Genomic DNA, 16,536 nt, shown 5'->3' with positions numbered 1-16,536 from the left:
TTAACTTTCTCACCAAGGCAGTGTTTAGAGCCTTTTGATGTTCCTTCTTGGCATTTTCTTTTTGCAACCTCTTCCAAGCTTTGCACCTGGTCTTCTACAACTATGCATAGGAGCTTCAATTGTGCAAGTGAGGAATCAGTACTAGGAAGGTTTGTACCAAGTATCAAACCAGTAAGAGCGTCCATGGCAACTTGGATCACATCTTTCTCCTTTTTCCTCCTTATCACTTCTAGACGTTCTTGAGCAACCTTAATGCTTTGCAACAACTCTGATTCATTTGTAGACTAGAGGTCAATGGGACTAGTAATGTCAGCCAGTTTAGCTTGACTATCGGTTGCCATTGGGGTCTCCACCTGTGTGCTCTTTGATGCTACTTCCTTGTCCTTAGCTTTTTGCTTATCTTCTTGAGCCTTCCTCTGCTCCTCTTCTTCTTTCTTTCTTTTCTCTTCTTCTTGTCTCTTCTCTTCATCTTTTTGCTTCTTCTCTTCTTCATCCTTCTTCTTCTCCTCTTCCTTCTTCCTCTTCTCCTCATCCCGTTTCTTCTCTTCCTCTTTTTGCTTCTCCTTTTCTTTCCTTTCCTCTTCCTTCTTCTTCTTCTCTTCCTCTTGTTTCTTATTTTCCTCTTCTCTTCTCTTTTTCTCCTCTTTTCTCTTATCTACTTCCTCTTTCCTCTTTTCCTCTTCTTTTCTCTTATCCTCTTCCTCTTTCTTCTTTTTCTCTTCTTTTCTCTTATCCTCTTCATCTGCCTATTTCTTCTTTTCTACTTCCTGTTGCTTCTTTTCTTCTTCTGCCTATTTTTCCTGTCCTGTTCCTTCTGATGGTGTAACCTGAGTAACTTTTTCACCATCTAAGGTGTCAACATCAATGGGGTCCATTTGTTCTGTGACTGGTTCTCCTTCACTGTTATACACCTCATCTGGTTTGTCAGTTTCTGGTTCTTGCTCAGCTTTCCTATTGGCTTCAGCCACTTGATGCATCTTTAGAGATTCTTGAGCATGAGTATGTGTATCTTTTACCACTTCATGAACCTTTCCTTCCAGTAATAGGAGTCTTCTTCTTCTCATGAAGAAAGGGCCTTTGTATTTATTTATAACTTTGAAAAGTTCTGAATTTGATACATCAAGAAAATATTGAGCAAATATTTCCTCTCTCATTTCCTGTTCCTTTTCTATGGCAATGCGCCATTTGTTATCTAAAGAATTATACAAAGAATTCGATGTCTCAGATCTAATTTCTGAAGGCGACCGGTCATTAACACACAAATACTTAATGATTTCCTATTCAACTTCTTCCTTTTCATCATCATTGAAGTCATCAAAACAATCAATTAAATCATTCAACAATTTTCTCCTAATATTCTTTATAGTTCTTTGACAATGTGTCAAAGGTTTGTAAGAAGAAATATCAATATTTATTGGTGTAGATGATGCCGGTTCACTCTTTGTCTTTTTCCTTGCTTGCCTAGTCTTTTTAGGCTTTTCTTTAGAGATAGTGTCTTCTGAGTCTGGTGTATTACTTTTTGTCTTCCGCTTCCTCTCAAAGACTTTGGCAGGTGTCACTTCTGGTTTCTTCTTAGCTGGTGATCGCTTGGTCACTTTGGGACTGGCTGCAGTAACTGGTGCCGATGCTGAAAGCACTGCCTTTCCTTGCTTTTCTGAGGGTTCTACAACTGGTGTAACCCTTTCCAAATAGGTTCCGGTTGTCTTTGCCTTAGGATCAAGGGGTGAGACGATTGGGGTAGAAGCATACCCGTCTAGCATATCATACATTACCTCATAGCCCATAGGCTCCACTTCTTCCTGTCTGAGCTCAACGGCCTCCATTATGCATTCATCCACTTTGATGGTGAAATAGATGTCTTCCTCATACTTTTTGACTATATCACCAGATATTCTTACCCTTTGGTTCATTTTGCATCTGAACTCATCAAAGTATTTATTCAGTGCTTCAGGATAGCCGGTTCCAACCGCTTGTAGGATTTCCTTGATTTTCTTTGTCACTGGTTGGTCAGTAGACCACTGAATGTCACCTACTCTTGGAAAGTAGCCTTGGAAGTAAAAGAACAACCCAACCAATAGTTGTCCGAACTTAAATCTCAATGCATTGTCCTATTTGATCGAATTAAGATTCAACAGAAGTCGTCTTTGCATACAAGTGCACAGATCAAATGATGCATCTTCCTTGATCATCCTATAAGCGGTATTTACCACTGCAGCATAGACATAATTAATTCTACTAGCAGAGAACATCTGATAACCTATCACCATGTAGGCATACTTGACCAGATCATCCTTGATTGAGTTGATAGTCATTCCATGTGAGTCGCTCACTAAACCGGTGAGCTTGGACATTACAGTCTTGTTGACCTTCCTTAGGGCTAGCACTTCCCTTATGTAATAGAAACTGGTGATGACATGAATCGCTTCTAATGTGATATCATGCATCTACTCTAAGTACATCTTATCACCATGTACCCTGCTTAGAATAATGTGAATGTGATCATCTGAAAATTCTTCAAGAAAGTAAACTGCATCATGAAGTTTCTTCTTTTCCAAAATGCTTAATTCCAATTTAATCTTCTTATCCTTTCCACAGAACAAGCTCAGCTAGGAATGGATCACAAGAAACCCTAGGTCTTTGATTTTGCCGTCTATGTAATCAGAAATGCCTTCTTCCACTATAATACCAACAGGTACTTGAGACAGGGCATTGTATTTCAACTTTCGTTGAATGTAGTCCATAGAATCAATGGGTGCACTAGAGCTATCATGTGATGTGGAAGCCATGATAAATGAAGAATTATGAAAAATACCTTCGTAGATCAAAATTTAGGGCTTTGTAGTTTGAACTTCACCACACACTCCTTCAATTGCAGAGATACTGCTTTGCATTCTACACTCCTCCAATAGATGTTTGCTTCAGATTCTTCTTCAAGATTTTGATAAATTCTTTGAATCGTAGTGTAAATCACTTTTCTTCGCTCTGCACTTGAAAAAATTCTTTGCTCGAAAAATGATAAGTGAGAAATGATTTGAAAATTCCTTTTAAATAGGTTCTCCACCTACCATAATAAATGCTCCACTATTAGGGTGTAAACCCTATTTTTCCTTTTACCATTTTCGGTCTTCTGTCAACTGACAGGTATCACATACTAGTTAAGGTCTTTTACTAGTGTAAACTGGGGTTCAAAGTATTTCACCGTTTGCTCCCCCTAAGCTTTTTTGATGCTTAATTAGTTAGTTTCATGATTTCCACACTAGGTGCAGAAACTGGTTCTTCATGCAACACCACTGGTTTCTTTTTCAAGGTTTTGTTCATATCCGCTTGAACAATTTCAATATCAATCTTTCCTTCTGGAGTGACCGGTATGTCATCGGATATGTTCTTTCTTGTTCTACAGAATCTAGCAATGTGACCCAGTTTGTTGCAATGATAACAGACCATTCCAGGTGCTCTCCATGGTCCATTATTCATGTTACCATTCTTTTTCCTACATGTTGCAGCAGTGTGACCATGATAATGACAAATCAAACAGTTTTCTCTCCATCCGGTTGCCACTTGATAGCCATTGCTACCTGACTGATGATTAAAGGTATTAAACTAGTTGGGATTTCGGTTCACAAAAGGTTTCAGACCAACTCCTTGAGTCCTCTGAGGATATCTTCTAGTGTTGTTCATAACAGACCTGCATTCAGATGCTCTATGCCCAAACTTGTTGCATGCATAACAATTACCATTGAACTTCTTAGATCTAGGTAGATTGTTTATAAAGTAAGGAAAATTATTGTAGGCTTTGCTCCTACACATATTAGTAGTATGTCCTTCTTTAAGATAGTTAAAGAAAATGGGTTTGAACTTTTACTTACCTTTACCTTTGAATGTCGGTTGCTTCTTCGATCTTCAACATTTGCACCAGAGGTCTCACCTTCCTCATGACTGGAGTAACCAAGTCCATCAGTATTCTTGACCGGTTTGGCCAATTCAAGATTTTTCTCTAGCTTAATAGTACTCTTGTTGAACTTAGCAAGTATTTCCTTTGACTCAGAGAGTTCTTTGGAAATAGCAGCATTTGTTTCCATCAAGTTTGCATTCTCAGAGATGGCTATGTTCAGTTCTCCTTGCATGTCTTCCTTTTCCACTTTGCTCGCCTGGAGTTGAGTGGTTAGGGCACTGATTTCTTGTTTTAACTTGGAGATCTCATGATCTTTGTATTTTACAAGATCTTCAACTTTCCTCCGGTTCTCAAGCTCTTGACACATTCAGATAGTCAGTCCTTCCAACTCCTTTCTTAGGTTGGAATTGGATTCATTCAACTTTTCTACTTCTTGAATTAGGGCTTCCATGTCTGCTTCATCAGAGGAACTATTTTCAGTTAGCTCCATCAGTTTTTCAGCATGTTCTCTCCTTTTTACCTGAGAGGCCTTATATTTGACCATAAGTTCATCATAGGCTTGCTTAGACTGAGTGAGCCGATGAGTAAGTTCCCTCACAGTGTATTCCCCCATATCTCTTTCCAAGTGGTTAGACTTATAGAAAGGTTGTCTCTTATACCAATTGATGAATACTAGGAGGGGGGGGTGAAATAGTATGCCAAAAATTACTGTACTTAAACACTTTACTAGTTTAGCAGTAAACCGGTAAAATAATTTAGCAAACAAACCGGTTAGCACACATGAAAACCAAATAGCAAATAATGCATTCACCCATAGAAGCACAATCATCATAACACAAGAGATTTTGATGTGGAAACCCAAATGGGAAAAACCATGGTGAGATAAAACTCACAAGTAACTATCTGCAGAATAGGAACCAGACCGATTAAGGTCAGACCAGTTAAGATCATACAATGTTCTTTACTAGAACAGATCCTGTTAGGAATCTCAATCTTTGTTAGGAGATAAGTCCAATTATAGACTACCTTGCTAGAGGATTTTAGATCCATAGATGTGAACCACCTTGTTAGAGGATTTACAAAAGGATTTTTGGGCCTACCCGGTTAAGGGCTTCAGACTTGTCAAAGATGTGAGTAATCAACAAGTGAGTGATCTAGCAAATAGCACATATTGCTTGGTTAGATTCTTGATAGCTCGTTCCTAATGCATTCCATCATTACTTCAGTCTTCAACACATTCACACTCTACTTTCTCTCACAGACCTGAATTTCTTTTCTATAATCATACTTACAAAAACTCATCAACCACCTTAAACCCTTGCAACAACCTAAAACCCTAGACATGATGTCCTTATAAAGGAATCTGATTTCATGTCGGTCCAATAGGATTACAATACAATTTCCTAGGTTCAATGCATCTAGACATAATTGGTAACATGACACAAAAAGCACCGCCAGAGTGTCGGCAACACAAAACAATTGGTGGATGGTAACTCATCGCAAAATGCCAATTGGTAACTCATCACAGAGTATTATTGGTTCAAACAAAATACCGGTTTAAGAAAAATACTGGTTGCCGGTTTGACAAAATGAAGATTGGGAAATATGAGTTGTGCCGCTTCGTTCCTTCATACCACTTGAGATCCTCGAACCGCTTGGGGTCTTCATACCGCTTCAGATCGGTAAGCACTTTCTGCAAAACACCAATAGTCTAAAGACTATAATACATCATACTGGTTGGAACAAATACCGGTTGAGCTTTAACTCATACATACAAAAAGTGATCTCAAATCAAGTGCATGTCCATCTATGAAAATCACAACATCAATCATAAAAAATGCCAACATTTCCTTGGATTCTTCTTGTAAGATAAGATATCTGCCTCTTTTCCTAGTGGCAGTCGGCTTCTTTACATACACTTTAGTTTATGGTTCCTTCTTGGATTGAATGCTCCTTGTTACTCTTGTACCTTTTGACACAGAAGCTTCTTGATCATATTTCTTCTTTTTCCCCCTCACACCACTGGGTTGTGCCTATGCAATTCTTTCTTGATATGCACCTAGTCTCTTCTTCTTTGTGTCCTTATGTGATTGTAGAAGGTTGCTGGCATAATCGATCAATAAGAAGTAGTTGACTTCATAGCTCATTTACTCCATCTCTTCTTTTATTGGTTCTAAAACCTCCATTAGGCAGAAATCGGTGGTCACTGTGAAACAAATATCATTCTCAAAGTGTTTGACCACTTCATCCAATAACCTCATTCTCATACTCATCTTCTTCTGAAATTCATTGAAATATCTATTCATAGCAATTGGAAATGTGTCCTTGACAACCTTTATACTATTCTTAATCTAGGATGAAACAGGTGTATCATTTGACCATTGAATATCTCCAATACCAGGAATAAAATTCTAAAAATAGAAAAAGAAACTAATTAAAAGTTTCCCAAACTTGAACATCTGATTGTTGTCCTTCTTGATCAATTCCAGATTCAACATTAGTTGACTCCACATTGCCTCACACAAATCATAATCTGCATATTCCTTTATCATCAGATAGGCAGCATGTACGACAACCGATGGCACACTATTCATTCAACTAGAATAGAATATCCTATAACTGATAACCATTGTAGCATATTTGACTACTTCATCTTCAATTTTACTGATAGACATAGCATGACATCACAAGTGGTCTCTGTCAGTTCAATAACAATATTCTACAAAATTTTCCTCAACTTGGGAACTTCACTAGTTTGATAGAATCCGGTCACAATATGAATAGCCTGCTTGATGATAGTATGTGACCTGTCTAAATATATGTTTCCTTGATGAATGCAACTAAGGATGATCCCGATGTGCTCTTCCTCAAATTCCTCAAGAAAATAAACTGCATTGTGAAAACCTTTCTTATAAACCCTAATGTACTTGGGTTTAATCTTCCCGTCCTTGTTGCACAAAGATTTCAGCTGGGAATAGATTGCCAATGAACCTAAATCTTCAATCTTGCAATCTATGTAACTAGAAAAATCACCTTTAATGAAAACTCCTTGGGGTACCTGTGATAATGCATTGTATGATTCTATCTTGTCTGACCCCATTGACTCAATGGCTTCAATAGTGATACAAAGGCTCTTTGCCAGTGTAGAAGATGATGCCATTCCTAATAACTTCTTTTTGAGAGAGGAGATTGACCAAATAGCTTGTTTCCTTCATGTTTCTAGGGTTTCCGGTTGCTCACTTGCATGTACACTCGATTCGCTTTACTTTGCTTCAAATCTGATCCAACTTCTGAATCCGTTGTTCAAAATCTATTCACAATCTACTGGGAATGCTTTGTTTCGCTCTGCAAGTGCTCACAAAATGCTCTTCAAATGCAATAGGGTAAAAAATAACTTAGCGAAATTGTTTTTTAACTTTACCCACTGCAATTATTGCACTACCGATAGGTTGAAAAACCCTAATTACCACTTGACATATATGCCTTTATCGGTAGGTATATCAACCGATTGAAAATCCTTAGAAAATCAATTGATAACAATATCAAAATTCTTATATTTCAACTCAAAATGCAAAATTTACTTACCATACTTTCTTCAAGGGGTCCAAAAATGGATTTACCAATATGCCCCCCCTAAGCTTATTGAGAAGCTCAATTTGCCAGTGTGGGGTTCTCCACACTAGGTGAAGTATTAGCATCCTCTGATGCTTTTTCATCACATTTTTTCTTCCAGATCCTATTCATCTTGGTTCTAGTTTCTTCAATATCAACCTTCTTCTTTCCTTTCTGGTCTGCAGGATGATTCACTGGTTGGTTATTCTTTGTTCAGCAAAACTTGGCAATGTGTCCCGGTTTATGACAATGATAGCAGTCCATTCTAGATGCTCTCCAAGGTCCTGCATTGCCCCTTTCTATTCTTCTTTTGCATTTTATAGTCACATGTCCAAAGTTGTTGCAAATTGAATAAGTCACATTGACTCTCTTTTCCATCTCATAAGGATTAAACCGGTTAACATAGGGTCTTTGCCAATTTGTGTTTTTTCGGTCATTGATATTCCTTCTCCAATCACCAATAGGTCTTGGATTCATGTGAGGTTCATGATTGTTTACTTCATATCTACATTCAACTGATCTATACCCATACATGTTGCATGTATAACAATAACCTTCAAATCTTCTAGGCACATACCTAGTATTAGGTCTATAACCAATATTAGCATTGGATATGCTTCTACAAACATTAGCAGTATGTCCTATTTTATGACAGTTAAAGCAAACAAGTTTGTAAGCTTTCTTACCGGTAGGATTTTGAGCCATAGGATAATTTTTACCTTCATGCATGTCGCTCTTGGTACTAGAAGGTTCAACCTTCTCAGATGTATTATATCCTAACCTAAATGTATCACCTTTCATCCTTTGAGATTGGATCTGTTCATCCAGCATAGAGGAACTCTTGTTGAATTTATCAAGCTTCTCATTAGCCTCAACAACTTCCTTTGTAAGATCTTCATTTTTCTTCATAAGAGTCTCTCTAAGAGACATTGCTATTTCAAGATTTGACTGTAATGCTTCTTTTTCTTCTTTCTCCTCATGCCAATGTTCATACAAAGTTGCATTCACCTGCTTGATCTTAAAGATCTCATGATCTTTCTCTTTGATTTGGTCTTCAGCTGCCCTCCTAGCTTCAAGTTCTTGACTCATACTGATTGTAAGGGCTTCAAGATCTCTCCTTAGGTTAAGTTTCTCACCATTCATTTTCTCCACTTCTTGAGCCAGTGCATCCACATTAGCTTCATCCGATGAACGATTTTCAGATATTTCCATTAGTTGCTCTACCAATTCTCTTCTCTTCACTTGTGAAGCCTTGTATTTCACCTTGAGCTCATCAAAGGCCTATTAAGTCTTAGCAAGTTCTCTAGCCATCTCTCTATAGGTCATTACTTCACCCATTTTGCCTTAGGATTAGAGATCCCTTCCAAGCGGTTAAGCCTTAAGGAAGTTAGGGTCTGATACCAATTGATAAACTTATAAAGCACTAAGAGGTGGGGGTGAATTAGTGAAAGCAAAAATAGTAACACTTTAATTGCAGACCAGAAAAAACATTTAACCAATTTACCAATGACTTTGCATATAATCCAAAGTGTTATAGAATAATTCGCCACAAGCAAAACATTCACCATAACACAAATATTTTTATGTAGAAAACCCAACTAGGAAAAACCATGATGAGATGGAACTCACAAGTTAACTATCTACATAAATAGATAACTAACTGGTTAAGGTCTACAAATGCTCTATTAGGAGCAGACTCTGTTAGAGATCTCAAGCCCTATTAGGAGCTATACCCGGTTAAAGGTAACCTTAGTGGAGGATTTAGATCCAAATTAATGAATCACCTTGTTAGAGGATTTATACAATGAAGCTTGTTAGATCTTACCCGGTTAAGAGATTTTACGGCTGTAGTTGTTAGAGAACAATAGTGGGAATAATCTAAGAATTGCACCTTCTGCTGGTTTAGATCCTTTTCTATGCATACATTATTGTATCACCGATATACTCTGCAACTCCTTCAACAAATCACATCAACTCCAACTCATATCATAATTTATATCTTCTATATCAAATATCTCATTACAATATCTTTTTATAGATATTAGATTTCATGTTGGCTCCTGAACCTTGATGCAATTTCCAAGGTTCAATAAATCTGGACAATCTTCCTTAACACAACACAAATTACTGCCATAGTGTCAGTTAGTGGTAACACATCACAATCAGTGATAACTCATCACACAAACTAGGAAATCGGTTAGAACACCGATACCGGTTAAGTGTTGACCACTTCAATACTCACATTCTGATTCACTTGAATTTATATTGGATGATTTTCTCCACGCTCCTTCTTGACTTTATTTGCTACATCTCAAAACTGGTAACTCTGGAATTGATCAAAACTGATTGACTTAACTACATATATCGGTTATCTACATATACCGATTTAGACATCTTCATACATATGATACCGGTTAACAATACAATGAATCAATAGTACCGGTTTACCTTAACATGTATACTAAGATGACTATGACAATTAGAACATATGTGTGCCATCAATGACAACACATGAAGTCCTCAAATACAAAAATCATCATCAAGCCAACAAATATCACATTTTCATACCCACTTGTACGCATCCTTGATAAGTGTAGGCCAATAATACCTATCCCTCAATATCTTATGAGTTGTCACAAGCACAAAGGAATGTCCACCACATGATAAGTTATGGAAAGACTAATAACTTTTCTTGTTGTGTTTTATCAACACATCTCAAAAAGACACCATCAATATTAATTTTATACAAATATTTGTCCCAAAAGAAAAAGTTTGTAGCTTTGAGTTTGACGTTTCTTTTTCCTTGTAATTAAAAAATGAATGACATTCACCATAAGTGAGAAAATGAGTGATATTCAAATACCACTCTTCTGTAGTGTTGACAAACAACATAGTAGGTAAACATTCCAGAATTTCATCTGATCCCTTACCTATATGGATGAATCATTTTCAACCATTAGTTGACACAAACCTTTCCCATGAACAAGCTTTGTAGGTTTGATCTCAAGATCATACTATTGAATTTTGGCAATCCAATTGCCTCTCTTGTTACCAAACTCCTATTGAGTAAGGATTTATTTTACTGTAGTGTCAAGAACCAAAATAAGGGTATGTGAATTCAAGATGTAAAATCTAAAATACTTAACTGCTTTGACCACATCATAAGCATGGTTTTCCATCTGGGAGTACTTCAACTCATGATATTTCTAAGGAAAACTCATAAAAGCTATAGGAGATTCTATCCCTTCTTGATTCTTTTGCATTAAGATAGCAGGCATAGTATGCTCAGAAGCATAACTATAAATTATGAAATCTTGAGTGTAGTTAGGACAAACCAGAACTAGACCATGGGTAATAGCCTCTTTGATTTCACTAAAATTCACTTTCCATTCAACATTCCATCAGAAAACCATTTTTTCTTTCATCATATTAACTATATGATGAGTCTTTTCAATGAAATCTAGAATGAACCTTCAGAGAATATTTACCTTCTCAAAGAATGTATGAACCACTATTTTACTGGTAGGCAAGGCCAAACTTTGGATAGACTTAACCCTTTAAGGATCAATCTTGATCCCTTCTTTAGATGCGATGTGACCAAGAAGCTTACCTTCAATAACACCAAAAATTGACTTCTTGGGGTTCAAAGATATCCCATGTTCATGACATCTTCTTAAAACATCTTCCAAAAGGAAGAGATAATTGTTGCGATCTTTTGAAAAAACTGTTAGATCATCAAGATAAACAATGAGATATGTCCCAATGATACCTCGAAAATCAATGTCCATAGCTATTTGAAAGGTTGCACCCACATTGACCAAACCTAAAACCATTCTTCGATAGGCTAAGGTGCCCCAAGGAGTTGTGAAGGTAGTCTTGTATTGATCATCCTCATTGACCTTAATCTGGTTGTAGCTTGAGAACCCATCAAGCATAAAGAACATCTGTGAAGCAGTGATTGTCTGCAAGACTTGATGCATCACCAGTAAAGGATAATTATCCTTTAAAGAAGACTAATTAAGATTATGGAAATCCACACAAATGCAAATTTCCCCATTCTTCTTTCTTACTAGCATAATATTAGCAACCCAAGTTGAATGATGTATTGGGAAAATAATTTAAGCACATTTAGCATTTTCTTCATCATAGAAAGAATAGTACTTGAAATCTTTGGGTTGTATTATTGCTGTTTTTGCTTGAAAGAAGTTGCACCGACTTTAAGTAGAATATCATGTTGTACTTCCTTGGGTTTGAAAGACTTCAAATCATAATAAGATTAGGCCAACACATAAAAGTACTGACGAAGCAATTGAATGAACCGTTCCCTTTCAGCCAAAGTACAACTATTACCAATATTAACAAATTTTGAATCACTCTCTGATCCTATGTTGTATTTCTCATATCCCATGGCATCATCCGATGACTCTTGTTGTTGTTGCTTGACATACCTATCATGCCTATCAAACAACTTCTCAAGAGAAATGAGTCCTCTGGGAATTTTATTACTTTTCAACAACACAATTTCTTCTTCTTGTTTAGATTCCTTATTAGAAGATGAATTTGCAGAAGAGCAGTTGCTACCTTCAAAGAAAAGATTATTGAAATAATCTTTAACTCTAATAAAATTAATGATCTTCTTATCATCATTAAAGATTTTCTAGTAATGCCAATTGTCTGGAACACTTGGCCTTGAAACCAATTGATTAGTATATCTTTTCTGGCTGAAATCCTTATGTGGAATTAGAAGAGTAGTAGAAGCAACTAGAGAATCCACTTTGACATTAAAATCTCTGAGAACCAGAAAAATATCAAAAGCGTTAAAACCTTCAATATTATCCCAAACAAGGTTATGCCAATTCTTAAGCCTATCATTTCTTGTTTGATAAATGTTTCTCACTTGGAACACCACTGGCTTGAAATCACCTTGTGTATGCAAATTCTTGGTTCCCTTTTTATGTGCAACTTCGATACCCAACAACAAGGACTCATACTTAGCTGTGTTGTTAGTATTGGAAAATTGCAACTTGAAAGAATAAGGAAAAATCTCTTCTTAAGGAGAAATAAGTGCTATGCCTGCACCAAAATCAACTAAGGCACAACTACCATCAAATTCCAATACCCAAACATCATTAGAAGTATCTTCATTAGGAGTCATAGATTTATCTTCATTGTGAGAAAAGGGAAATTCACTTTGACTGCAAGAACTTTCACCTTTATCAATCATGAAAAAGGACTTAGAAGATCTCATAACTGATTCTTGATCTTCACATGCATCAATGGACATATCAAAATCTGATATGTGTGAAGAACTTAAATCTTCACTATCATTATTTCTATATGAATCAGATGACTTAGATGTTGAATCTTCTACCCAATCCTCAATAAAATCAGAAACTTCATCAATATGTAGATAGTAGTTTCCCATACCTGCTGACTCCAACAAAATTTGTGCATGAGGGTCATTTGATTTCACCATAGTGCATTTGGTTTCTCTTTTAGGAATGAGATTTTGCATGACTCCCTTAATTATAATTTTGGCTTTAGTCATGTTTATATGTAGCTCATCACCTACATCTTTGCAAAAGTTGCATAACAACATCCCATATGAAGTAGGAACATCGACCGCAAAAATAATCATTTTGATCTTCTTTTTTAGGGAAGGACACAAATGCAAATTGTGCATCTCTAATTTACCCTAAAAGAGGCACTTGATTATTCTCCATGGAGTAACAATGACCAAAATTTTTAGTCAATGTTAAACCAAGATCATTTTCTACCTTGAGAGGCATGACATTATCTAATGCTCCAGAGTTAATAACACAATTACTCAATTTAAAACCATTTATCAACAAAGAAATGTAGAAAGGATCTATTTTTCTAGGTATCGATGAAGGAATAGTAACAAGATTATTGAGAATGTTCCTGGACTCAAATAGCACCAAATTATTTTGGGCAGAACTCATAGTAGGTTGAGAATCTCTATCCCTTACAAATTTAACCAATATGTCAAATTGATCAGGATTAGATTGTAGATATTCAACCTTTGACATTTGGAGCTTAGTCTTTTTTGCATGGTCACTTATATCAAAGGGCTGATAGGTACTTGACAAGGTAGGTAAAGATATATCATGGGATTTGAGATTAGTGACACTGGTCTTGGATACATTTGGAACAACAAGAGGTTGACAAGGCATACTTACTTGATTATCACTCAGAATACTCTAAGGCAATGCAAGAAGAGGAGTTCCGCTCTTTGAAATTGCAACCGATAACTGAGGAGTCTCTTTCTTTTTTGCCTCATCATTTTTGGGATGATCAAGCTAGTTATGAGAGAGAGTAAGAACCACATTTATACTTGCATCAACCACCTCTGAAGATTCTTCAAAATGCATGTAACCAATAGTATAATCATCAACAAATTCCTCACCATGCTCTTGGGAAGGGGTTGTCACATCTTCCCCAGAAGATTCAAAATCACATTGCTCTGCTTCAAAGTATCCCACAACTGAATTAGAAGGTGGAGATTCAAGAGCCAACCTCTCTGGAGGAGGAGGCAATTTTGCTTTGTTCTTTGTAGCATAATTACTTACATTATTGGGGTATGTTCTTTGTGGAAGATCCTTGTATGGAGGAGGGTAAGACATTTGTGAGATTTGTTTCTTTGAGGTGAGCACTTCATTTGCAAGCCTTTGTAACATAGGATTAGTGGTATTTGAAGAAGGAGAATTAGAAGTTTCTGGAACAAAAAAACTTACTTTAGCTTTACTAGGATCCTTTTTTATTTTACCTACAAGCATCAAATGATCCTCAATTTCCACTGCTTGAGTTTGTGCCACTATCAAATTACCAGGAGGTGTCCTCCTTACCAAGAAGCTGACTTCAGGTAGCTGAGCATTCACAAAGAAATATTTGAGATTTTTAGCGGTTGGCTGAGAGTTGGTAGGAATTCTATTCTTGAGTTTGTTGAACTTAGCCATGAAATCTCTAATAGGTTCATATGATTCCTTCTTCAAAGAAGTCAATTGAGATAAGAGAGTGTGAGCATCTTTAGCCGATTTGAAGCGTGCCTCAAAATGGGGTTTGAGAATGCCCCATGAAGTAATGGTCTAAGGTGCCAAATGATAGAACTAATCAACTGCAACACCTTGCAAAGTCTCAACAAATAGGCGAATAGCTACATCTTCATACTCAACACCAAGAATTCTACATGCAATGTGAAATGTTGCAATATGTTCATTTGGGTGTTGTTTTCCATCTCCAAATAACTTAGGAACATTCTTCCATGAACCTTGCAGAAGGGTATGGAGAGGTGGAGTCAAGTTGAGAGGACCAAAATTTTGTGCCCAAGGTCCTTGAGTTGCCATTGATATTGTATTTTGTACAATTTGATACAAAGGTATCATGAGCCTTTGAACTTGTAGAACTACCAAAGTTCTTGAAGCACTAGAATCTTCACTTGGAATAGGTGATCTTTTGCTCGCAGGAGGATAACTTCTTGTATGCTATAAAGGTGATATCGATTTGGAAGGAAAATAGTCAAAATTATTCTTTTGCAACAACTCAAAAACAAGATCAACATTACCTTGATTCCATCTTCCACGAGTGTCATTTTGATAAGCTAGATTAAAAACCTTTAAAACTTAACACAAGAAGAAATACTAAAAATTATAGATACCAATAACAAGAGCACTAGACTACTGCAATTAAAACAAAAGGATTTGATTGTGTGTTCTCCTTAGAAAAGATTACAATAGAATGAAATACTAGTATGCTTCTGTAAAGCGGAAAAATCGAACCTTAGTTGTTCTTCCCTCCCCAACTCCAAGGAGAGAGAAGGGAGATCACTAGGGTTGATGGTTTTCACTTAGGAGAGACTTTACATTCAAAAGAGGGGTTGAAACCCACAAGATCCAATCCCACACAATGCAGGATTGGATTCTAAATGAGTTCCAAGGGTTAAGACATCAAGGATACCCTCTTTTGTAAAGAATATAGATAGAATGATTGAACTAGGAATGCATGTAAAGTAAGAAAGATTCGCTTATAAACAGAGATAGGGATACGAGATGAAGCTGCGGACCTGGAATTAGCAGTAAAATGTCAAGACGGTGCTGTTCTACAAGTTTGAGTGAAAGTTGATGGGACGATGGCGCCCGGCGTGCACACGGTCCTCCGAAAAATCTGCGAAACGAACGTGGATCTGTTCATCTCTACACAAGGATTCTAGATCTTCAATTACAGTCGCATACCTACAACCTACACACAGAAAAGAGAGGATGATTGGGGGGTTAGGGATTAGGGGTTTTCCTTTAGGTCAAACCCCGGTTTTAGAATTAACCAAGAAATGAGAATGCTGTAAATGTAAATGTTTGTAATGTAAACAAGTACTGATACCTTGTTGTAAGAATGTTTGTATTCTTACATGCGAAGGTGTAATGTATGTTGTATGTTGTATGTGTTGTAAGTGATCTCCTCTTCAATGGTTGAATCCTTGTCTTGAATGTAACACCTAGCCTTGAATGGAGACTTAGAATGCTCAATTGTTTGAAGGAATGCTTGAATGCTTGAATGTTTGAATGTTTGAATATCGCTTCCGCCTTTTGCGCACATCTGTCTTCCTCCCTTTTTTGGAAGAGGAAATGTAGTTTATATACTTGTCAATTAGGGTTGAGAAGATCATATCTTTCTTCCACTTTTGATAAGATTTGAAAAGATGATCACTTCGCAGAGGAAGAGATTGGATTTGTTTAGGCCAAAAATAATCAATAGGAATGCTAGAATTTCTTTCAGCTGGTTTAAAGAGGCTATGATTGACAGTAAAAACTTCACCATTATGGGGAAATTTCAAACACTTGTGAATAGGAGAAGCAATAGCTTTCATGGAAGATAGCCAAGGATAGCCTAGCTTCACACAAAATTGTTCAGATGATGGAATAATAGCAAAGCTCATATCAAAGGATTTGTTATGGACCTCAATAGGTAATGTAATAGAACCAATTGCAGGAGAATAAAATGCATCAAATAATTTCACA

The 16,536-nt window shown here is 36.7% G+C and overlaps 1 protein-coding gene across 1 annotated transcript in view; it reads right to left on the bottom strand.

Annotated features, from left to right (window-relative positions):
* Positions 1-11,337, bottom strand: part of LOC131858371 (uncharacterized) — a 197,844-nt gene extending 186,507 nt beyond the window's left edge. The window contains exon 1 of the mRNA XM_059211599.1: positions 11,115-11,337. Coding sequence (XP_059067582.1) covers positions 11,115-11,337 — 223 coding nt within the window. The remainder of the gene's footprint in view (positions 1-11,114) is intronic.
* Between the last annotated feature and the right edge of the window lie 5,199 nt (positions 11,338-16,536).

The sequence above is a fragment of the Cryptomeria japonica genome, chromosome 9 (assembly GCF_030272615.1).
Source record: "Cryptomeria japonica chromosome 9, Sugi_1.0, whole genome shotgun sequence".
NCBI lineage: Eukaryota > Viridiplantae > Streptophyta > Pinopsida > Cupressales > Cupressaceae > Cryptomeria > Cryptomeria japonica.
Note: the sequence above shows the minus strand (reverse complement) of the source record. Positions and strands in the feature narration are given on the sequence as shown.